General features: G+C 46.2%; 1 protein-coding gene and 1 long non-coding RNA gene across 51 annotated transcripts; one reads left to right on the forward strand and one right to left on the reverse strand.

Moving 5' to 3' along the window:
* On the forward strand, positions 1 to 706 carry LOC127925564 (uncharacterized). Its single transcript, XR_008121370.1, has 3 exons — positions 1 to 146; positions 226 to 405; positions 564 to 706. It is a non-coding gene; the product is annotated as an uncharacterized LOC127925564 (long non-coding RNA).
* LOC127925562 (AP-3 complex subunit sigma-2) lies at positions 653 to 24,947 on the reverse strand. Of its 50 annotated transcripts, none has more exons than XM_052510548.1 (10): positions 24,790 to 24,947; positions 24,211 to 24,302; positions 23,706 to 23,817; positions 19,088 to 19,159; positions 5,708 to 5,815; positions 2,178 to 3,043; positions 1,961 to 1,992; positions 1,444 to 1,500; positions 1,262 to 1,393; positions 653 to 877 (listed from the first exon to the last, which is right to left on the reverse strand). In XM_052510548.1, the coding sequence occupies exons 1-6, from the start codon at positions 24,856 to 24,858 to the stop codon at positions 2,918 to 2,920; spliced, it is 579 nt and encodes a 192-aa protein (XP_052366508.1). In that variant the 5' UTR covers positions 24,859 to 24,947; the 3' UTR covers positions 653 to 877; positions 1,262 to 1,393; positions 1,444 to 1,500; positions 1,961 to 1,992; positions 2,178 to 2,917. The 50 variants fall into 50 exon arrangements, with proteins under 50 accessions (XP_052366508.1, XP_052366509.1, XP_052366501.1 ...); XM_052510549.1 differs by lacking the exon at positions 1,444 to 1,500 and adding an exon at positions 1,526 to 1,557 and having other exon boundaries at positions 1,936 to 1,992; XM_052510541.1 differs by adding an exon at positions 1,526 to 1,557 and having other exon boundaries at positions 1,262 to 1,475; positions 1,936 to 1,992.
* Between the last annotated feature and the right edge of the window lie 348 nt (positions 24,948 to 25,295).

Below are 25,295 nucleotides of genomic sequence, written 5' to 3' on the forward strand. Positions count from 1 at the left end.
CCTGACAGAGGATGGAGGGATAATGTCCTGACAGAGGATGGAGGGATAATGTCCTGACAGAGGATGGAGGGATAATGTCCTGACAGAGGATGGAGGGATAATGTCCTGACAGAGGATGGAGGGATAATGTCCTGACAGAAGGATAGGTGGATAATGTCCTGACAGAGGATGGAGGGATAATGTCCTGACAGAGGATGGAGGGATAATGTCCTGACAGAAGGATAGAGGGATAATGTCCTGACAGAGGATGGAGGGATAATGTCCTGACAGAATGATGGAGGGATAATGTCCTGACAGAGGATTGAGGGATAATGTCCTGACAGAGGATGGAGGGATAATGTCCTGACAGAATGATAGAGGGATAATGTCCTGACAGAGGATGGAGGGATAATGTCCTGACAGAAGGTTAGAGGGATAATGTCCTGACAGAATGATGGAGGGATAATGTCCTGACAGAGGATGGAGGGATAATGCCCTGACAGAGGATGGAGGGATAATGCCCTGACAGAGGACGGAGGGATAATGTCCTGACAGAGGACGGAGGGATAATGTCCTGACAGAAGGATAGAGGGATAATGTCCTGACAGAGGATGGAGGGATAATGTCCTGACAGAATGATAGAGGGATAATGTCCTGACAGAGATAAAGCTGATTGTGATTTCATAAATAGAAAAGCAGTGGTATATTATTTAGTTGTATCATTTTGAGAGGAGCCCCAGGATTCACACATCAATAACACAGCACAGTAACAAGGAGCCTGTCCAACATACAGTCAGCCTCCTCCCTCGCTGCTCTGCACTACCTATACACCCTATATAGTGTACTACCTATACACCCTATATAGTGTACTACCTATACACCCTATATAGTGTACTACCTATACACCCTATATAGTGCACTACCTATACACCCTATATAGTGTACTACCTATACACCCTATATAGCACTACCTATACACCCTATATAGTGCACTACCTATACACCCTATATAGTGCACTACCAATACACCCTATATAGTGCACTACCTATACACCCTATATAGTGCACTACCTATACAGTAACAATTAACCTGTCCAACATACAGTCAGCCTCCTCCTCGCTGCTCTGCACTACCTATACACCCTATATAGTGCACTACCTATACACCCTATATAGTGCACTACCTATACACCCTATATAGTACACTACCTATACACCCTATATAGTGTACTACCTATACACCCTATATAGTACTACCTATACACCCTATATAGTGCACTACCTATACACCCTATATAGTGTACTACCTATACACCCTATATAGTGCACTACCTATACACCCTATATAGTGCACTACCTATACACCCTATATAGTGTACTACCTATACACCCTATTCCCTATATAGTGCACTACCTATACACCCTATATAGTGTACTACCTATACACCCTATATAGTGTACTACCTATACACCCTATTCCCTATATAGTGCACTACCTATACACCCTATATAGTGTACTACCTATACACCCTATATAGTGCACTACCTATACACCCTATTCCCTATATAGTACACTACCTATACACCCTATATAGTGCACTACCTATACACCCTATATAGTGAACTACCTATACACCCTATATAGTGCACTACCTATACACCCTATATAGTGCACTACCTATACACCCTATATAGTGCACTACCTATACACCCTATATAGTGCACTACCTATACACCCTATATAGTGTACTACCTATACACCCTATATAGTGCACTACCTATACACCCTATATAGTGTACTACCTATACACCCTATATAGTGTACTACCTATACACCCTATTCCCTATATAGTGTACTACCTATACACCCTATTCCCTATATGGTGTACTACCTATACACCCTATTCCCTATATGGTGTACTACCTATACACCCTATTCCATATAGAGTACACTACCTATACACCCTATATAGTGCACTACCTATACACCCTATTCCCTATATAGTGCACTACCTATACACCCTATTCCCTATAGAGTACACTACCTATACACCCTATATAGTGCACTACCTATACACCCTATTCACTATATAGTGCACTACCTATACACCCTATTCCATATATAGTGCACTACCTATACACCCTATTCCATATATAGTGCACTACCTATACACCCTATTCCATATATAGTGCACTACCTATACACCCTATTCCATATATAGTGCACTACCTATACACCCTATTCCCTATATAGTGCACTATTTTTGACCAGGGCCCATAGGAAGACATACTGTATAGGTCATATAGTGTGTCTCACATCTTATAGTGCACTGATATATAGTGTAGTGCACTACTTTAGACCAGAAGGGCAGAAGCCCCCATAGGGCTCTGGTCTAAAGTAGTGCACTATATAGGGTGCCATAGGGCTCTGGTCTAAAGTAGTGCTCTATATAGGGTGCCATAGGGCTCTGGTCTAAAGTAGTGCACTATATAGGGTGCCATAGGGCTCTGGTCTAAAGTAGTGCACTATATAGGGTGCCATAGGGCTCTGGTCTAAAGTAGTGCACTATATAGGGTGCCATAGGGCTCTGGTCTAAAGTAGTGCACTATATAGGGTGCCATAGGGCTCTGGTCTAAAGTAGTGTACTATATAGGGTGCCATAGGGCTCTGGTCTAAAGTAGTGCACTATATAGGGTGCCATAGGGCTCTGGTCTAAAGTAGTGCACTATATAGGGTGCCATAGGGCTCTGGTCTAAAGTAGTGCACTATATAGGGTGCCATAGGGCTCTGGTCTAAAGTAGTGTACTATATAGGGTGCCATAGGGTTCTGGTCTAAAGTAGTGCACTATATAGGGTGCCATAGGGCTCTGGTCTAAAGTAGTGCACTACATAGGGAATAGGGTGCCGTTTGGGCCTAGCCCCTGCTCCGCTCCCGGGTCAGAAGGGAGAGAGGCTGGGCACTTTGATATTGATGTCTCCGATGTTGATGTTGCGAGGCATTTCTGGGAGGTTGATGTTCTTGACGGCGGAGACGGCCCGCGCCGGCGCTGCAGAGAAGCCCCCCTGAAACACACACAACTCTGCTTTGAGGCTGTGGAGATGATGAAATACACAGCAATGGAATGAACTCATCAGGTGTAATAGAGAGAGGAGACTAAAGGGTCTGGTTATGGATATCATGTTGAATCTAGAGTAGGCTTCATCTCTGTCTGGGAGACCAGGGGTCGTATTCACTAGGAACCGAGGAACGTTCATCTCTGTCTGGGAGACCAGGGGTCGTATTCACTAGGAACCGAGGAACGTTCATCTCTGTCTGGGAGACCAGGGGTCGTATTCACTAGGAACAGAAATGAACTCATCAGGTGTAATAGAGAGAGAAGACTAAAGGGTCTGGTTATGGACATAATGTTGAATCTACAGTAGGCTTCATCTCTGTCTGGGAGACCAGGGGTCGTATTCACTAGGAACCTAGGAACGTTCATCTCTGTCTGGGAGACCAGGGGTCGTATTCACTAGGAACCTAGGAAAATTCATCTCTGTCTGGGAGACCAGTCTAGAATAACAGCCCTAAAGGTCTAGAGTCTAGACTAACAGCCCTAAAGGTCGAGAGTCTAGAATAACATCCCTAAAGGTCTAGAGTCTAGAATAACAGCCCTAAAGGTCTAGAGTCTAGAATAACAGCCCTAAAGGTCTAGAGTCTAGACTAACAGCCCTAAAGGTCTAGAGTCGAGACTAACAGCCCTAAAGGTCTAGAGTCGAGACTAACAGCCCTAAAGGTCTAGAGTCTAGACTAACAGCCCTAAAGGTCTATAGTCTAGAATAACAGCCCTAAAGGTCTAGAGTCTAGAATAACAGCCCTAAAGGTCTAGAGTCTAGACTAACAGCCCTAAAGGTCTAGAGTCTAGACTAACAGCCCTAAAGGTCTAGAGTCTAGACTAACAGCCCTAAAGGACTAGAGTCTAGAATAACAGCCCTAAAGGTCTAGAGTCTAGACTAACAGCCCTAAAGGTCTAGAGTCTAGACTAACAGCCCTAAAGGTCTAGAGTCTAGACTAACAGCCCTAAAGGACTAGAGTCTAGACTAACAGCCCTAAAGGTCTAGAGTCTAGACTAACAGCCCTAAAGGTCTAGAGTCTAGACTAACAGCCCTAAAGGTCTAGAGTCTAGAATAACAGCCCTAAAGAATTAACTACAGGACCAGTCACCAGACTAACAGAGGACTCTAACTACAGGGCCAGTTACCAGACTAACAGAGGACTAACTACAGGGCCAGTCACCAGACTAACAGAGGACTAACTACAGGGCCAGTCACCAGACTAACAGAGGACTAACAACAGGGCCAGTCACCAGACTAACAGAGGACTAACTACAGGGCCAGTCACCAGACTAACAGAGGACTAACTACAGGACCAGTCACCAGACTAACAGAGGACTAACTACAGGACCAGTCACCAGACTAACAAGAGGACTAACTACAGGACCAGTCACCAGACTAACAGAGGACAGACTAACAACAGGGCCAGTCACCAGACTAACAGAGGACTCTAACTACAGGGCCAGTCACCAGACTAACAGAGGACTAACAACAGGACCAGTCACCAGACTAACAGAGGACTAACTACAGGACCAGTCACCAGACTAACAGAGGACTAACTACAGGACCAGTCACCAGACTAACAAGAGGACTAACTACAGGACCAGTCACCAGACTAACAGAGGACAGACTAACTACAGGGCCAGTCACCAGACTAACAGAGGACTAACAACAGGGCAAGTCACCAGACTAACAGAGGACTAACTACAGGGCCAGTCACCAGACTAACAGGGGACTAACTACAGGACCAGTCACCAGACTAACAAGAGGACTAACTATAGGACCAGTCACCAGACTAACAGAGGACAGACTAACTATAGGACCGGTCACCAGACTAACAGAGGACTAACAACAGGGCCGACACCAGACTAACAGAGGACTAACTACAGGGCCAGTGACCAGACTAACAAGAGGACTAACTACAGGACCAGTCACCAGACTAACAAGAGGACTAACTACAGGACCAGTCACCAGACTAACAGAGGACAGACTAACTACAGGACCAGTCACCAGACTAACAAGAGGACTAACTACAGGACCAGTCACCAGACTAACAGAGGACAGACTAACTATAGGACCGGTCACCAGACTAACAGAGGACTAACAACAGGGCCGACACCAGACTAACAGAGGACTAACTACAGGACCAGTCACCAGACTAACAGAGGACTCTAACTACAGGGCCAGTCACCAGACAAACAGAGGACAGACTAACTACAGGACCAGTCACCAGACTAACAGAGGACAGACTAACTACAGGACCAGTCACCAGACTAACAGAGGACTAACTACAGGACCAGTCACCAGACTAACAGAGGACTAACTACAGGACCAGTCACCAGACGAACAGAGGACTAACTACAGGACCAGTCACCAGACTAACAGAGGACTAACTACAGGACCAGTCACCAGACGAACAGAGGACTCTAACTACAGGACCAGTCACCAGACTAACAGAGGACTAACTACAGGACCAGTCACCAGACTAACAGAGGACTAACTACAGGGCCAGTCACCAGTCTAACAGAGGACTAACTACAGGACCAGTCACCAGACTAACAGAGGACTAACTATAGGACCAGTCACCAGACTAACAGAAGACTAACTACAGGATCAATAAGTGAACTGACTAACCTCTGATTTCTCCATGCGGTTCTGCAGCTCTACCTGGCCCACGATCTCATTCATGTTGGTCTCCAGCACCATCCCCCCCATCACCACCTCCTGAAGGATGAAGTGTACCTGTAAATGATAGGTATATAACAAGGTAATGTAGTGGACCTGTAAGGGATAGGTATATAACAAGGTAATGTAGTGGACCTGTAAATGATAGGTATATAACAAGGTAATGTAGTGGACCTGTAAGGGATAGGTATATAACAAGGTAATGTAGTGGACCTGTAAATGATAGGTATATAACAAGGTAATGTAGTGGACCTGTAAGGGATAGGTATATAACAAGGTAATGTAGTGGACCTGTAAATGATAGGTATATAACAAGGTAATGTAGTGGACCTGTAAATGATAGGTATATAACAAGGTAATGTAGTGGACCTGTAAATGATAGGTATATAACAAGGTAATGTAGTGGACCTGTAAATGATAGGTATATAACAAGGTAATGTAGTGGACCTGTAAATGATAGGTATATAACAAGGTAATGTAGTGGACCTGTAAATGATAGGTATATAACAAGGTAATGTAGCAGACCTGTAAATGATAGGTATATAACAAGGTAATGTAATGGACCTGTACATGATAGGTATATAACAAGGTAATGTAGTGGACCTGTAAGGGATAGGTATATAACAAGGTAATGTAGTGGACCTGTAAATGATAGGTATATAACAAGGTAATGTAATGGACCTGTAAATGATAGGTATATAACAAGGTAATGTAGTGGACCTGTAAGGGATAGGTATATAACAAGGTAATGTAGTGGACCTGTAAATGATAGGTATATAACAAGGTAATGTAGTGGACCTGTAAATGATAGGTATATAACAAGGTAATGTAGCAGACCTGTAAATGATAGGTATATAATAAGGTAATGTAATGGACCTGTAAGGGATAGGTATATAACAAGGTAATGTAGTGGACCTGTAAATGATAGGTATATAATAAGGTAATGTAGTGGACCTGTAAATGATAGGTATATAACAAGGTAATGTAGTGGACCTGTAAATGATAGGTATATAACAAGATAATGTAGTGGACCTGTAAATGATAGGTATATAACAAGGTAATGTAGTGGACCTGTAAATGATAACAAGGTAATGTAGTGGACCTGTAAATGATAGGTATATAACAAGGTAATGTAATGGACCTGTAAATGATAGGTATATAACAAGGTAATGGAGCAGACCTGTAAATGATAGGTATATAACAAGGTAATGTAGTGGACCTGTAAATGATAACAAGGTAATGTAGTGGACCTGTAAATGATAACAAGGTAATGTAGTGGACCTGTAAATGATAGGTATATAACAAGGTAATGGAGCAGACCTGTAAATGATAGGTATATAACAAGGTAATGTAATGGACCTGTAAATGATAGGTATATAACAAGGTAATGTAGTGGACATGTAAATGATAACAAGGTAATGTAGTGGACCTGTAAATGATAGGTATATAACAAGGTAATGGAGCAGACCTGTAAATGATAGGTATATAACAAGATAATGTAGTGGACCTGTAAATGATAACAAGGTAATGTAGTGGACCTGTAAATTATAGGTATATAACAAGGTAATGTAGTGGTCCTATATGTATATAACCTCCACATTGACTCTGTACCGTAACACCCTGTATATAACCTCCACATTGACTCTGTACCGTAACACCCTGTATATAGCCTCCACATTGACTCTGTACCGGTACCCCCTGTATATAACCTCCACATTGACTCTGTACCGGTACCCCCTGTATATAGCCTCCACATTGACTCTGTACTGGTACCCCCTGTATATAGCCTCCACATTGACTCTGTACCGGTACCCCCTGTATATAACCTCCACATTGACTCTGTACCGGTACCCCCTGTATATAGCCTCCACATTGACTCTGTACCGTAACACCCTGTATATAGCCTCCACATTGACTCTGTACCAGTACCCCCTGTATATAGCCACCACATTGACTCTGTACCGTAACACCCTGTATATAGCCTCCACATTGACTCTGTACCAGTACCCCCTGTATATAGCCTCCACATTGACTCTGTACCGGTACCCCCTGTATATAGCCTCCACATTGACTTTGTACCGGTATCCCCCTGTATATAGCCTCCACATTGACTCTGTACCGTAACACCCTGTATATAGCCTCCACATTGACTCTGTACCGGTACCCCCTGTATATAGCCTCCACATTGACTCTGTACCGTAACACCCTGTATATAGCCTCCACATTGACTCTGTACCGGTACCCCCCTGTATATAGCCTCCACATTGACTACCCCCTGTATATAGCCTCCACATTGACTCTGTACCGTAACACCCTGTATATAGCCTCCACATTGACTCTGTACCGGTACCCCCTGTATATAGCCTCCACATTGACTCTGTACCGTAACACCCTGTATATAGCCTCCACATTGACTCTGTACCGGTACCCCCTGTATATAGCCTCCACATTGACTCTGTACCGTAACACCCTGTATATAGCCTCCACATTGACTCTGTACCGTAACACCCTGTATATAGCCTCCACATTGACTCTGTACCGGTACCCCCTGTATATAGCCTCCACATTGACTCTGTACCGGTACCCCCTGTATATAGCCTCCACATTGACTCTGTACCGGTACCCCCTGTATATAGCCTCCACATTGACTCTGTACCGGTACCCCCTGTATATAGCCTCCACATTGACTCTGTACCGGTAGCCCCTGTATATAGCCTCCATGTTGACTCTGTACCGGTACCCCCTGTATATAGCCTCCACATTGACTCTGTACCGTAATACCCTGTATATAGCCTCCACATTGACTCTGTACCGGTACCCCCTGTATATAGCCTCCACATTGACTCTGTACCGGTACCCCCTGTATATAGCCTCCACATTGACTCTGTACGGTAACACCCTGTATATAGCCTCCACATTGACTCTGTACCGGTACCCCCTGTATATAGCCTCCACATTGATTCTGTACTGTAATACCCTGTATATAGCCTCCACATTGACTCTGTACCGGTACCCCCTGTATATAGCCTCCACATTGACTCTGTACCGGTACCCCCTGTATATAGCCTCCACATTGACTCTGTACCAGTACCCCCTGTATATAGCCTCCACATTGACTCTGTACCGGTACCCCCTGTATATAGCCTCCACATTGACTCTGTACTGGTACCCCCTGTATATAGCCTCCACATTGACTCTGTACCGGTACCCCCTGTATATAGCCTCCACATTGACTCTGTACTGGTACCCCCTGTATATAGCCTCCACATTGACTCTGTACCGTAACACCCTGTATATAGCCTCCACATTGACTCTGTACCGGTACCCTGTATTTTGCCTTGTTATTGTGATTTTCTGCTGCTCTTTAATTATTTGTTATTCTTATCTCTTACTTTTTTTTGTTGGTTAAGGGCTTGTAAGTCAGCATTTCACTGTGAGGTCTACACCTGTTGGTTAAGGGCTTGTAAGTCAGCATTTCACTGTGAAGTCTACACCTGTTGGTTAAGGGCTTGTAAGTCAGCATTTCACTGTGAAGTCTACACATGTGACAAAAAACATTTGATTTGAAAGCTAAAATGTGTCCAAAACAAGGCCAATAAGTTTCTATGGGTTTATTTTGGACCTACGCTTGTCACCTGCCTTCCTGCCTTTAGGACAACAACTCCCTTTCTTAGGGCAGAGATGTGCATCTCTCCATTACACACAGATCTCTGGAGTAAACGGGGAGGTGCACAGAGGAGGGAAGGAGACCTAAAAGACAACATGAGAACAAGCGGAAATAAACGCTCATAAAATTGAAAAATAACAAGGAATATTGCACAAAAACATCTTGGGCAGGGTTAGATCACCTGAGCTGAGCCAGAGGGCAGACTGAGCATCTACCACCTGAGCTGGGCAAGAGGGCAGACTGAGCATCTACCACCTGAGCTGAGCCAGAGGACAAACTGAGCATCTACCACCTGAGCTGGGCAAGAGGGCAGACTGATCATCTACCACCTGACCTGAGCCAGAGGGCAGACTGATCATCTACCACCTGAGCTGAGCCAGAGGGCAGACTGATCATCTACCACCTGAGCTGAGCCAGAGGGCAGACTGATCATCTACCACCTGAGCTGAGCCAGAGGGCAGACTGATCATCTACCACCTGAGCTGATCCATAGGTCCGACTGAGCATTTCACTATATTTCACTTGTGATCTCATGAATATTAATATTTGAGTAATATTTTTTGCCGTTGCACTATGCTAATTAGTGTAGTTGATGACAATTCTCCCGGATCCGGGATGGGTAGGACCATCCTGGTCTACATCCTGTCTACTGATCAGAACAGCCTGTTAACACGGTGGACCATCCTGGTCTATATCCTGTCTACTGATCAGAACAGCCTGTTAACATGGTGGACCATCCTGGTCTATATCCTGTCTACTGATCAGAACAGCCTGTTAACACGGTGGACCATCCTGGTCTATATCCTGTCTACTGATCAGAACAGCCTGTTAACACGGTGGACCATCCTGGTCTATATCCTGTCTACTGATCAGAACAGCCTGTTAACACGGTGGACCATCCTGGTCTATATCCTGTCTACTGATCAGAACAGCCTGTTAACACGGTGGACCATCCTGGTCTATATCCTGTCTACTGATCAGAACAGCCTGTTAACATGGTGGACCATCCTGGTCTATATCCTGTCTACTGATCAGAACAGCCTGTTAACACGGTGGACCATCCTGGTCTATATCCTGTCTACTGATCAGAACAGCCTGTTAACACGGTAGACCATCCTGGTCTATATCCTGTCTACTGATCAGAACAGCCTGTTAACACGGTGGACCATCCTGGTCTATATCCTGTCTATTGATCAGAACAGCCTGTTAACACGGTGGACCATCCTGGTCTATATCCTGTCTACTGATCAGAACAGCCTGTTAACACGGTGGACCATCCTGGTCTATATCCTGTCTACTGATCAGAACAGCCTGTTAACACGGTGGACCATCCTGGTCTATATCCTGTCTACTGATCAGAACAGCCTGTTATTAACACGGTGGACCATCCTGGTCTATATCCTGTCTACTGATCAGAACAGCCTGTTAACACGGTGGACCATCCTGGTCTATATCCTGTCTACTGATCAGAACAGCCTGTTAACACGGTGGACCATCCTGGTCTATATCCTGTCTACTGATCAGAACAGCCTGTTAACACGGTGGACCATCCTGGTCTATATCCTGTCTACTGATCAGAACAGCCTGTTAACACGGTGGACCATCCTGGTCTATATCCTGTCTACTGATCAGAACAGCCTGTTAACACGGTGGACCATCCTGGTCTATATCCTGTCTACTGATCAGAACAGCCTGTTAACACGGTGGACCATCCTGGTCTATATCCTGTCTACTGATCAGAACAGCCTGTTAACACGGTGGACCATCCTGGTCTATATCCTGTCTACTGATCAGAACAGCCTGTTATTAACACGGTGGACCATCCTGGTCTATATCCTGTCTACTGATCAGAACAGCCTGTTAACACAGTGGACCATCCTGGTCTATATCCTGTCTACTGATCAGAACAGCCTGTTAACACGGTGGACCATCCTGGTCTATATCCTGTCTACTGATCAGAACAGCCTGTTAACACGGTGGACCATCCTGGTCTATATCCTGTCTACTGATCAGAACAGCCTGTTAACACGGTGGACCATCCTGGTCTATATCCTGTCTACTGATCAGAACAGCCTGTTAACACGGTGGACCATCCTGGTCTATATCCTGTCTACTGATCAGAACAGCCTGTTAACACGGTGGACCATCCTGGTCTATATCCTGTCTACTGATCAGAACAGCCTGTTAACACGGTGGACCATCCTGGTCTATATCCTGTCTACTGATCAGAACAGCCTGTTAACAGGGTGGACCATCCTGGTCTATATCCTGTCTACTGATCAGAACAGCCTGTTAACACGGTGGACCATCCTGGTCTATATCCTGTCTACTGATCAGAACATCCTGTTAACACGGTGGACCATCCTGGTCTATATCCTGTCTACTGATCAGAACAGCCTGTTAACACGGTGGACCATTCTGGTCTATATCCTGTCTACTGATCAGAACAGCCTGTTATTAACACGGTGGACCATCCTGGTCTATATCCTGTCTACTGATCAGAACAGCCTGTTAACACGGTGGACCATCCTGGTCTATATCCTGTCTACTGATCAGAACAGCCTGTTAACACGGTGGACCATCCTGGTCTATATCCTGTCTACTGATCAGAACAGCCTGTTAACACGGTGGACCATCCTGGTCTATATCCTGTCTACTGATCAGAACAGCCTGTTAACACGGTGGACCATCCTGGTCTATATCCTGTCTACTGATCAGAACAGCCTGTTAACACGGTGGACCATCCTGGTCTATATCCTGTCTACTGATCAGAACAGCCTGTTAACAGGGTGGACCATCCTGGTCTATATCCTGTCTACTGATCAGAACAGCCTGTTAGCACGGTGGACCATCCTGGTCTATATCCTGTCTACTGATCAGAACAGCCTGTTAACACGGTGGACCATCCTGGTCTATATCCTGTCTACTGATCAGAACAGCCTGTTAACACGGTGGACCATCCTGGTCTATATCCTGTCTACTGATCAGAACAGCCTGTTAACACAGTGGACCATCCTGGTCTATATCCTGTCTACTGATCAGAACAGCCTGTTAACACGGTGGACCATCCTGGTCTATATCCTGTCTACTGATCAGAACAGCCTGTTATTAACACGGTGGACCATCCTGGTCTATATCCTGTCTACTGATCAGAACAGCCTGTTATTAACATGGTGGACCATCCTGGTCTATATCCTGTCTACTGATCAGAACAGCCTGTTAACACGGTGGACCATCCTGGTCTATATCCTGTCTACTGATCAGAACAGCCTGTTATTAACACGGTGGACCATCCTGGTCTATATCCTGTCTACTGATCAGAACAGCCTGTTAACACGGTGGACCATCCTGGTCTATATCCTGTCTACTGATCAGAACAGCCTGTTAACAGGGTGGACCATCCTGGTCTATATCCTGTCTACTGATCAGAACAGCCTGTTAACACGGTGGACCATCCTGGTCTATACCCTGTCTACTGATCAGAACAGCCTGTTAACACGGTGGACCATCCTGGTCTATATCCTGTCTACTGATCAGAACAGCCTGTTAACACGGTGGACCATCCTGGTCTATATCCTGTCTACTGATCAGAACAGCCTGTTAACACGGTGGACCATCCTGGTCTATATCCTGTCTACTGATCAGAACAGCCTGTTAACACGGTGGACCATCCTGGTCTATATCCTGTCTACTGATCAGAACAGCCTGTTAACACGGTGGACCATCCTGGTCTATATCCTGTCTACTGATCAGAACAGCCTGTTAACACGGTGGACCATCCTGGTCTATATCCTGTCTACTGATCAGAACAGCCTGTTAACACGGTGGACCATCCTGGTCTATATCCTGTCTACTGATCAGAACAGCCTGTTAACACGGTGGACCATCCTGGTCTATATCCTGTCTACTGATCAGAACAGCCTGTTAACACGGTGGACCATCCTGGTCTATATCCTGTCTACTGATCAGAACAGCCTGTTATTAACACGGTGGACCATCCTGGTCTATACCCTGTCTACTGATCAGAACAGCCTGTTAACAGGGTGGACCATCCTGGTCTATATCCTGTCTACTGATCAGAACAGCCTGTTAACACGGTGGACCATCCTGGTCTATATCCTGTCTACTGATCAGAACAGCCTGTTAACAGGGTGGACCATCCTGGTCGATATCCTGTCTACTGATCAGAACAGCCTGTTAACACGGTAGACCATCCTGGTCTATATCCTGTCTACTGATCAGAACAGCCTGTTAACACGGTGGACCATCCTGGTCTATATCCTGTCTACTGATCAGAACAGCCTGTTAACACGGTGGACCATCCTGGTCTATATCCTGTCTACTGATCAGAACAGCCTGTTAACATGGTGGACCATCCTGGTCTATACCCTGTCTACTGATCAGAACAGCCTGTTATTAACACGGTGGACCATCCTGGTCTACATCCTGTCTACTGATCAGAACAGCCTGTTAACACGGTGGACCATCCTGGTCTATATCCTGTCTACTGATCAGAACAGCCTGTTAACACGGTGGACCATCCTGGTCTATATCCTGTCTACTGATCAGAACAGCCTGTTAACACGGTGGACCATCCTGGTCTATATCCTGTCTACTGATCAGAACAGCCTGTTAACATGGTGGACCATCCTGGTCTATACCCTGTCTACTGATCAGAACAGCCTGTTATTAACACGGTGGACCATCCTGGTCTATATCCTGTCTACTGATCAGAACAGCCTGTTAACACGGTGGACCATCCTGGTCTATATCCTGTCTACTGATCAGAACAGCCTGTTATTAACACGGTGGACCATCCTGGTCTATATCCTGTCTACTGATCAGAACAGCCTGTTAACACGGTGGACCATCCTGGTCTATATCCTGTCTACTGATCAGAACAGCCTGTTAACACGGTAGACCATCCTGGTCTATATCCTGTCTACTGATCAGAACAGCCTGTTAACACGGTGGACCATCCTGGTCTATATCCTGTCTACTGATCAGAACAGCCTGTTAACACGGTGGACCATCCTGGTCTATATCCTGTCTACTGATCAGAACAGCCTGTTAACACAGTGGACCATCCTGGTCTATATCCTGTCTACTGATCAGAACAGCCTGTTAACACGGTGGACCATCCTGGTCTATATCCTGTCTACTGATCAGAACAGCCTGTTAACACGGTGGACCATCCTGGTCTATATCCTGTCTACTGATCAGAACAGCCTGTTAACACGGTGGACCATCCTGGTCTATATCCTGTCTACTGATCAGAACAGCCTGTTAACACGGTGGACCATCCTGGTCTATATCCTGTCTACTGATCAGAACAGCCTGTTAACACGGTGGACCATCCTGGTCTATATCCTGTCTACTGATCAGAACATCCTGTTCGTTTTACATTACATTACATTTAAGTCATTTAGCAGACGCTCTTATCCAGAGCGACTTACAAATTGGTGCATTCACCTTATGACATCCAGTGGAACAGCCACTTTACAATAGTGCATCTAAATCTTTTAGGGGGGGGGCGGGTGGGAAGGATTACTTATCCTATCCTAGGTATTCCTTAAAGAGGTGGGGTTTCAGGTGTCTCCGGAAGGTGGTGATTGACTCCGCTGTCCTGGCGTCGTGAGGGAGTTTGTTCCACCATTGGGGGGCCAGAGCAGCGAACAGTTTTGACTGGGCTGAGCGGGAACTGTACTTCCTCAGTGGTAGGGAGGCGAGCAGGTCAGAGGTGGATGAACGCAGTGCCCTTGTTTGGGTGTAGGGCCTGATCAGAGCCTGGAGGTACTGAGGTGCCGTTCCCCTCACAGCTCCGTAGGCAAGCACCATGGTCTTGTAGCGGATGCGAGCTTCAACTGGAAGCCAGTGGAGAGAGCGGAGGAGCGGGGTGACGTGAGAGAACTTGGGAAGGTTGAACACCAGACGGGCTGCGGCGTTCTGGATGAGTTGTAGGGGTTTAATGGCACAGGCAGGGAGCCCAGCCAACAGCGAGTTGCAGTAATCCAGACGGGAGATGACAAGTGCCTGGATTAGGACCTGCGCCGCTTCCTGTGTGAGGCAGGGTCGTACTCTGCGGATGTTGTAGAGCATGAACCTACAGGAACGGGCCACCGCCTTGATGTTAGTTGAGAACGACAGGGTGTTGTGGAAGAACAGCATCTAGTAAAGATGAGGTCGAGCGTATTGCCTGCCTTGTGAGTAGGGGGGGAAGGTGAGAGGGTGAGGTCAAAAGAGGAGAGGAGTGGAAAGAAGGAGGCAGAGAGGAATGAGTCAAAGGTAGACGTGGGGAGGTTAAAGTCGCCCAGAACTGTGAGAGGTGAGCCGTCCTCAGGAAAGGAGCTTATCAAGGCATCAAGCTCATTGATGAACTCTCCGAGGGAACCTGGAGGGCGATAAATGATAAGGATGTTAAGCTTGAAAGGGCTGGTAACTGTGACAGCATGGAATTCAAAGGAGGCGATAGACAGATGGGTAAGGGGAGAAAGAGAGAATGACAGATAGACCCAGAGCCCCTCCAGTCAATCACAGATAGACCCAGAGCCCCTCCAGTCAATCACAGATAGACCCAGAGCCCCTACCCATTGACAGTTCCTCCAGTCAATCACAGATAGACCCAGAGCCCCTCCAGTCAATCACAGATAGACCCAGAGCCCCTCCAGTCAATCCCAGATAGACCCAGAGCCCCTCCAGTCAATCCCAGATAGACCCAGAGCCCCTCCAGTCAATCACAGATAGATCCTGAGCCCCTCCAGTCAATCCCAGATAGACCCAGAGCCCCTACCAATCGACAGTTCCTCCAGTCAATCCCAGATAGATCCTGAGCCCCTCCAGTCAATCACAGATAGACCTAGAGCCCCTCCAGTCAATCACAGATAGACCCAGAGCCCCTCCAGTCAATCACAGATAGACCCAGAGGCCCTACCCATTGACAGTTCCTCCAGTCAATCACAGATAGACCCAGAGCCCCTCCAGTCAATCACAGATAGACCCAGAGCCCCTCCAGTCAATCACAGATAGACCCAGAGCCCCTCCAGTCAATCACAGATAGACCCAGAGCCCCTCCAGTCAATCCCAGATAGACCCAGAGCCCCTCCAGTCAATCCCAGATAGACCCAGAGCTCCTACCCATTGACAGTTCCTACTAATTGGTTATAGGGAATGGTTCAACCACTACACTCTCTGTATAAACTAATAGAGAACTTTGCTCCCCATAGCAGAACAATCCTGGGTCTACATATTCCTCTTTATCAGTACATGTTGCAGGTAAACTTTGCATGATAAAAAATGTGTCACACAGGCTGCATTTCTGCCTGCTCAGATACACACAAAGACATTAAGTGAACCCGGGAATTGATCAAAAATCGCTCAGAAACGCACAAACAAGACCAACAATGCAATATAATATGACTTACATTTTCAGTTACTAGGCCTAAATGAAACCAAGATGGCTCTTGACCACGCTGGTATGCTCTGCCCATCTGATACCTCCAACAGACCTAGGTCAGCCATCTGACCTCCAACAGACCTAGGTCAGCCCCTCAGACCTCCAACAGACCTAGGTCAGCCATCTGACCTCCAACAGACCTAGGTCAGCCCCTCAGATACCTCCAACTGACCTAGGTCAGACCTCAGACCTCCAACAGACCTAGGTCAGCCCTTCAGACCTCCAACAGACCTAGGTCAGCCCCTCAGACCTCCAACAGACCTAGGTCAGCCATCTGACCTCCAACAGACCTAGGTCAGCCCCTCTGAGACCTCCAACAGACCTAGGTCAGGCCCTCTGAGACCTCCAACAGACCTAGGTCAGCCCCTCTGACCTCCAACAGACCTAGGTCAGACCCTCTGACCTCCAACAGACCTCCAAATGACCTAGGTCAGCTACTCTGAGATCTCCAACAGACCTAGGTCAGCCTCTCAGACCTCCAACAGACCGAGGTCAGCCCCTCTGACCTCCAACAGACCTAGGTCAGACCCTCTGACCTCCAACAGACCTCCAAATGACCTAGGTCAGCTACTCTGAGATCTCCAACAGACCTAGGTCAGCCTCTCAGACCTCCAACAGACCTAGGTCAGCCCCTCTGACCTCCAACAGACCTAGGTCAGACCCTCTGACCTCCAACAGACCTCCAAATGACCTAGGTCAGCTACTCTGAGATCTCCAACAGACCTAGGTCAGCCTCTCAGACCTCCAACAGACCTAGGTCAGCCATCTGACCTCCAACAGACCTAGGTCAGCCCCTCAGACCTCCAACAGACCTAGGTCAGCCCCTCTGATACCTCCAACAGACCAAGGTCAGCCCCTCAGACCTCCAACAGACCTAGGTCAGCCATCTGACCTCCAACAGACCTAGGTCAGCCCATCAGACCTCCAACAGACCTAGGTCAGCCCATCAGACCTCCAATAGACCTAGGTCAGGCCCTCAGACCTCCAACTGACCTCCAACAGACCTAGGTCTGTACTACCTGAATCCATACAGCAGGGTTTCATCTAGTCTGCCTCAGCAGGGGTTCATCTAGGCTGCCTCAGCAGGGGTTCATCTAGGCTGCCTCAGCAGGGGTTCATCTAGGCTGCCTCAGCAGGGTTCATCTAGGCTGCCTCAGCAGGGTTCATCTAGTCTGCCTCAGCAGGGGTTCATCTAGGCTGCCTCAGCAGGGGTTCATCTAGGCTGCCTCAGCAGGGCTTCATCTAGGCTGCCTCAGCAGGGTTTCATCTAGGCTGCCTCAGCAGGGGTTCATCTAGGCTGCCTCAGCAGGGGTTCATCTAGGCTGCCTCAGCAGGGGTTCATCTAGGCTGCCTCAGCAGGGGTTCATCTAGGCTGCCTCAGCAGGGGTTCATCTAGGCTGCCTCAGCAGGGTTTCATCTAGTCTGCCTCAGCAGGGTTTCATCTAGTCTGCCTCAGCAGGATTTCATCTAGGCTGCTTCAGCAGGGGTTCATCTAGTCTGCCTCAGCAGGGTTTCATCTAGGCTGCCTCAGCAGGGGTTCATCTAGGCTGCCTCAGCAGGGTTTCATCTAGGCTGCCTCAGCAGGGTTTCATCTAGGCTGCCTCAGCAGGGTTTCATCTAGTCTGCCTCAGCAGGGGTTCATCTAGTCTGCCTCAGCAGGGGTTCATCTAGGCTGCCTCAGCAGGGGTTCATCTAGGCTGCCTCAGCAGGGTTCATCTAGGCTGCCTCAGCAGGGTTCATCTAGGCTGCCTCAGCAGGGTTCATCTAGGCTGCCTCAGCAGGGTTCATCTAGGCTGCCTCAGCAGGGTTCATCTAGGCTGCCTTAGTAGGGTTTCATCTAGGCTGCCTCAGCAGGGTTCATCTAGTCTGCCTCAGCAGGGTTTCATCTAGGCTGCCTCAGCAGGGTTCATCTAGGCTGCCTCAGCAGGGTTCATCTAGGCTGCCTCAGCAAGGTTTCATCTAGGCTGCCTCAGCAGGGCTTCATCTAGGCTGCCTCAGCAGGGTTTCATCTAGGCTGCCTCAGCAAGGCTTCCCCTGCTAGTCCTTCCCTCCTGAAGGCTTTCCTCATATTGAATGCATATTGTGTCTATAAACCAGCTGCCATGTTATACCCAGAAGTGTATTTATTACTCTAATGCATCAAAGAGTGTCACAAGCCAAAACGTGGCCGAGCTGACCTTGTAAATGATTTCCATGGACTTGAACTCACCTTATCCATGTGGAAAATGAGGTCCAGTTCGCAGACGTTCTCAAAGCATTTGTCCAGAGTTTCCACGAACACCTACAGAGGAGACATTGTCAAGTCATCCATCTTATGTTAAGTATACAGTCAAAGGTTTGGAGAGTCAATATGGAGGCTATATACAGGGTGTTACGGTACAGAGTCAATGTGGAGTCTATATACAGGGTGTTACGGTACAGAGTCAATGTGGAGGCTATATACAGGGTATTACGGTACAGAGTCAGTGTGGAGGCTATATACAGGGTGTTACGGTACAGAGTCAATGTGGAGACTATATACAGGGTATTACGGTACAGAGTCAATGTGGAGGCTATATACAGGGTATTACAGTACAGAGTCAATGTGGAGGCTATATACAGGGTATTACGGTACAGAGTCAATGTGGAGGCTATATACAGGGTGTTACGGTACAGAGTCAATGTGGAGGCTATATACAGGGTATTACGGTACAGAGTCAATGTGAAGGCTATATACAGGGTGTTACGGTACAGAGTCAATGTGAAGGCTATATACAGGGTGTTACAGTACAGAGTCAATGTGGAGGCTATATACAGGGTGTTACGGTACAGAGTCAATGTGGAGGCTATATACAGGGGGTACCGGTACAGAGTCAATGTGGAGGCTATATACAGGGTGTTACAGTACAGAGTCAATGTGGAGGCTATATACAGGGTGTTACGGTACAGAGTCAATGTGGAGGCAATATACAGGGTGTTACGGTACAGAGTCAATGTGGAGGCTATATACAGGGTGTTACGGTACAGAGTCAATGTGGAGGCTATATACAGGGTATTACGGTACAGAGTCAATGTGGAGGCTATATACAGGGGGTACCGGTACAGAGTCAATGTGGAGACTATATACAGGAGGTACCGGTACAGAGTCAATGTGGAGGCTATATACAGGGTGTTACGGTACAGAGTCAATGTGGAGGCTATATACAGGGTGTACCGGTACAGAGTCAATGTGGAGGCTATATACAGGGGGTACTGGTACAGAGTCAATGTGGAGGCTATATACAGGAGGTACCGGTACAGAGTCAATGTGGAGGCTATATACAGGGTATTACGGTACAGAGTCAATGTGGAGGCTATATACAGGGTATTACGGTACAGAGTCAATGTGGAGGCTATATACAGGGTGTTACAGTACAGAGTCAATGTGGAGGCTATATACAGGGGGTACCGGTACAGAGTCAATGTGGAGGCTATATACAGGGTGTTACGTACAGAGTCAATGTGGAGGCTATATACAGGGGGTACCAGTACAGAGTCAATGTGGAGGCTATATACAGGAGGTTCCCTGTACAGGGTCAATGTGGAGGCTATATACAGGGTGTTACGGTACAGAGTCAATGTGGAGGCTATATACAGGGTGAACCGGTACAGAGTCAATGTGGGGGCTATATACAGGGTGTACCGGTACAGAGTCAGTGTGGAGGCTATATACAGGGTGTTACGGTACAGAGTCAATGTGGAGGCTATATACAGGGTCTACCGGTACAGAGTCAATGTGGAGGCTATATACAGGGTCTACCGGTACAGAGTCAATGTGGAGGCTATATACAGGGTCTACCGGTACAGAGTCAATGTGGAGGCTATATACAGGGTCTACCGGTACAGAGTCAATGTGGAGGCTATATACAGGGTGTACCGGTACAGAGTCAATGTGGAGGCTATATACAGGGGGTACTGGTACAGAGTCAATGTGGAGGCTATATACAGGAGGTACCGGTACAGAGTCAATGTGGAGGCTATATACAGGGGGTACTGGTACAGAGTCAATGTGGAGGCTATATACAGGAGGTACCGGTACAGAGTCAATGTGGAGGGTACCGGTACAAAGTCAATGTGCCAGTTCGTCGAGGTAATACCTACATGTCGGTAGAGTTAAAGTTACTTTGCATAGATAATAAACAAAGTTTGCCCAGCAGCTGGGTTGGGTTTTTACGCTCAACAGTTTTCCGTGTGTATCAAGATTGGTCCACCACCCCATGGGCATCCAGCCAATGGGCATCCAGCCAATGGGCATCCAGCCAATTTGACACAACTGTGGGAAGCATTGGAATCAACATGGGCCAGCATCCCTGTGGAACGCTTTCAACACCTTGTAGTCCATGCCTGGAGGAGTTGAGGCTGTTCTGAGGGCAAAAGGGGGAGGTGCTCCTCAATATTAGGAAGGTGTTCTTAATGTTTTGTACACTCAGTGTATATTTGCTCAATACACACCCATCAGTAGGCTTTACAATGTCATGTATCGTGAGTTCAAGGGTCATTAGTGGTCACTGAAGATCAAGACAAGAAGCGTATCTAAAGCATATCCCGACTTGCCATAACCTTGAACAGCAACTCCACCACACAATCAAAACCAATACAGGTTTGAAAAGGTTGTCTTCTGTCTATTTAATGATGTGTTAGCATTGAAAGTGGATACAGGTCATCAACTTGAACCCACCCAAACTACCACCACCGTGAAAACGTCCAAGTGTTTGAAAACACTGCATCTCAGTGCTAGAGGCGTCACTACAGACCCTGGTTCAATTCCCTACTGTTCTACAGAGTTATTTACATTTACATTTAAGTCATGGTAACACACCACACAACCCTGCTGTTCTACAGAGTTATAGATGGTAACACACCACACAACCCTACTGTTCTACAGAGTTATAGATGGTAACACACCACACAACCCTACTGTTCTACAGAGTTATAGATGGTAACACACCACACAACCCTACTGTTCTACAGATTTATAGATGATAACACACCACACAACCCTACTGTTCTACAGAGTTATAGATGATAACACACCACACAACCCTACTGTTCTACAGAGTTATAGATGGTAACACACCACACAACAATACTGTTCTACAGAGTTATAGATGGTAACACACCACACAACCCTACTGTTCTACAGAGTTATAGATGGTAACACACCACACAACCCTACTGTTCTACAGAGTTATAGATGGTAACACACCACACAACCCTGCTGTTCTACAGAGTTATAGATGGTAACACACCACACAACCCTACTGTTCTACAGAGTTATAGATGGTAAGACACCACACAACCCTACTGTTCTACAGAGTTATAGATGGTAAGACACCACACAACCCTGCTGTTCTACAGAGTTATAGATGGTAACACAACCCTACTGTTCTACAGAGTTATAGATGGTAACACAACCCTGCTGTTCTACAGAGTTATAGATGGTAACACACCACACAACCCTACTGTTCTACAGAGTTATAGATGATAACACACCACACAACCCTACTGTTCTACAGAGTTATAGATGATAACACACCACACAACCCTACTGTTCTACAGAGTTATAGATGGTAACACACCACACAACAATACTGTTCTACAGAGTTATAGATGATAACACACCACACAACCCTGCTGTTCTACAGAGTTATAGATGGTAACACAACCCTACTGTTCTACAGAGTTATAGTTGGTAACACACCACACAACCCTACTGTTCTACAGAGTTATAGTTGGTAACACACCACACAACCCTACTGTTCTACAGAGTTATAGATGGTAACACACCACACAACCCTACTGTTCTACAGAGTTATAGATGGTAACACACCACACAACCCTACTGTTCTACAGAGTTATAGATGATAACACACCACACAACCCTACTGTTCTACAGAGTTATAGATGGTAACACACCACACAACCCTACTGTTCTACAGAGTTATAGATGGTAACACACCACACAACCCTACTGTTCTACAGAGTTATAGTTGGTAACACACCACACAACCCTACTGTTCTACAGAGTTATAGATGGTAACACACCACACAACCCTACTGTTCTACAGAGTTATAGATGGTAACACACCACACAACCCTACTGTTCTACAGAGTTATAGATGGTAACACACCACACAACCCTACTGTTCTACAGAGTTATAGATGGTAACACAACCCTACTGTTCTACAGAGTTATAGATGGTAAGACACCACACAACCCTACTGTTCTACAGAGTTACAGACGGTAACACAACCCTACTGTTCTACAGAGTTATAGATGGTAACACACCACACAACCCTACTGTTCTACAGAGTTATAGATGGTAACACACCACACAACCCTGCTGTTCTACAGAGTTATAGATGGTAACACACCACACAACCCTACTGTTCTACAGAGTTATAGATGGTAACACACCACACAACCCTACTGTTCTACAGAGTTATAGATGGTAACACAACCCTACTGTTCTACAGAGTTATAGATGGTAACACACCACACAACCCTGCTGTTCTACAGAGTTATAGATGGTAACACACCACACAACCCTACTGTTCTACAGAGTTATAGATGGTAAGACACCACACAACCCTGCTGTTCTACAGAGTTATAGATGGTAAGACACCACACAACCCTACTGTTCTACAGAGTTATAGATGGTAACACACCACACAACCCTGCTGTTCTACAGAGTTATAGATGGTAAGACACCACACAACCCTACTGTTCTACAGAGTTATAGATGGTAACACAACCCTACTGTTCTACAGAGTTACAGACGGTAACATAGCAACAGTTGCCAACCCACCTGTATTAGATCCAGAATACCGAGCTCACTCTCAGAGGAGTCCACACAGAACACAAAGTACAGTGTTGCGTAGTGCCGGTAGATCAACTTGTAGTCCGAGCCACCGATCAAACTGCAAATAGAGGAATGATATTATTAGTCTATTCTGCAATGTCTGATTCGGTCCGACTTGAACTCATCTGCCAGGGAATTGATGATTGATTGCCTGTCATATGAGCTAAACACTTCGGTCAAACAATACTCCTCATTTAACAACCCAGGATAAATCTTTAGTCACAATGACCAACCGAGTTTGCCCAGTTGGTCTATAGGCTACAGTATAGGTAGGTCTAAATCATCTAGTCACCACAGAAACACAATACCCCCCAATACAAGCCATAGATACCTATATAGCTGCCTCCTGGATGGTTCAATTGAATCATTAACGCATCTTTTTTTAATTCGCTGATTGTTTCATCAAGAATGTATATGTTGGTTAATTTAACCAGCTGGTAACGCTGTTTACCTTCCCCCCTCCAAGAAGTTGCAGACGTTGTCGTCCCTCTTCGACACCAGATGGAAAGTCTCTCGAATAATCTGCTGCTGCGCGTCTTCAGCCTGAGAAGAAATCTGTCTTTGATAAATTGACTATGAACTCCATTAACTATCTAAATGAAAGAGGTAACTTCAGCTAGCGGGTCAGGCAGCAGTAAACCAGCCCCCTCTGGATGTGGTCCTTCTGTAGCTCAGTTGGTAGAGCATGGCGCTTGTAATGCCAGGGTAGTGGGTTCGATTCCCGGGACCACCCATACGTAGAATGTATGCACACATGACTGTAAGTCGCTTTGGATAAAAGCGTCTGCTAAATGGCATATATTATTATTATATATATTATGTTGGCCATCTGTTGGGTACATTGATATACATTGTAGCTATGGCAACACATATATAAGCAACGTAGCGAGTTAGGTATATAAATGTCAATAAATCACATCTCATGATGATGACAATATAGATTATTGATTAGTTAGCCTCTAGCTAGAAGCTGGCAAATAAGACAGACATAGCTAACAAACTGTAGCAGTTCATAGATTTGGTTACTTACAAAATATTCATAAAATCTGATGAGTCGTGGTTTCCCATGGTTGTTAAATATTAAAATAGCTTTAATCATATTTAGCTGTAAATGTCTCAAATGACTTAATGACAGACTTGCAGTCAGCTGTCCACCTGGCGGATGTGTTGCTACGTAGATGTTTACCGGTTCTTCTTCTTCGCTGCGGTTTATTGACAGACTCCACTCATAAGCTGCATTGCTGCCACCTACTGTACGGAGGAGTGAACAAAATACACACAATAACGAAAACAAATGTAGAGGCACAAACCTTGAACAATAATATAATATAATATATACCATTTAAGACACTTTTATCCAAAGCGACTTACAGTCATGTGTGCATACATTCTACGTATGGGTGGTCCCGGAATTGAACCCACTACCCTGGCGTTACAAGCACCATGCTCCTGAGCTACAGAAGGCTCTGAGATCCCTACACAGGCTCTGGAATCTGGGAAGGGGGACCTCTTTATTCAGTAGTCCCTGTAACATAT

Source organism: Oncorhynchus keta, unplaced genomic scaffold, assembly GCF_023373465.1.
Source record: "Oncorhynchus keta strain PuntledgeMale-10-30-2019 unplaced genomic scaffold, Oket_V2 Un_contig_5852_pilon_pilon, whole genome shotgun sequence".
NCBI classification, from domain to species: Eukaryota; Metazoa; Chordata; class Actinopteri; order Salmoniformes; family Salmonidae; genus Oncorhynchus; species Oncorhynchus keta.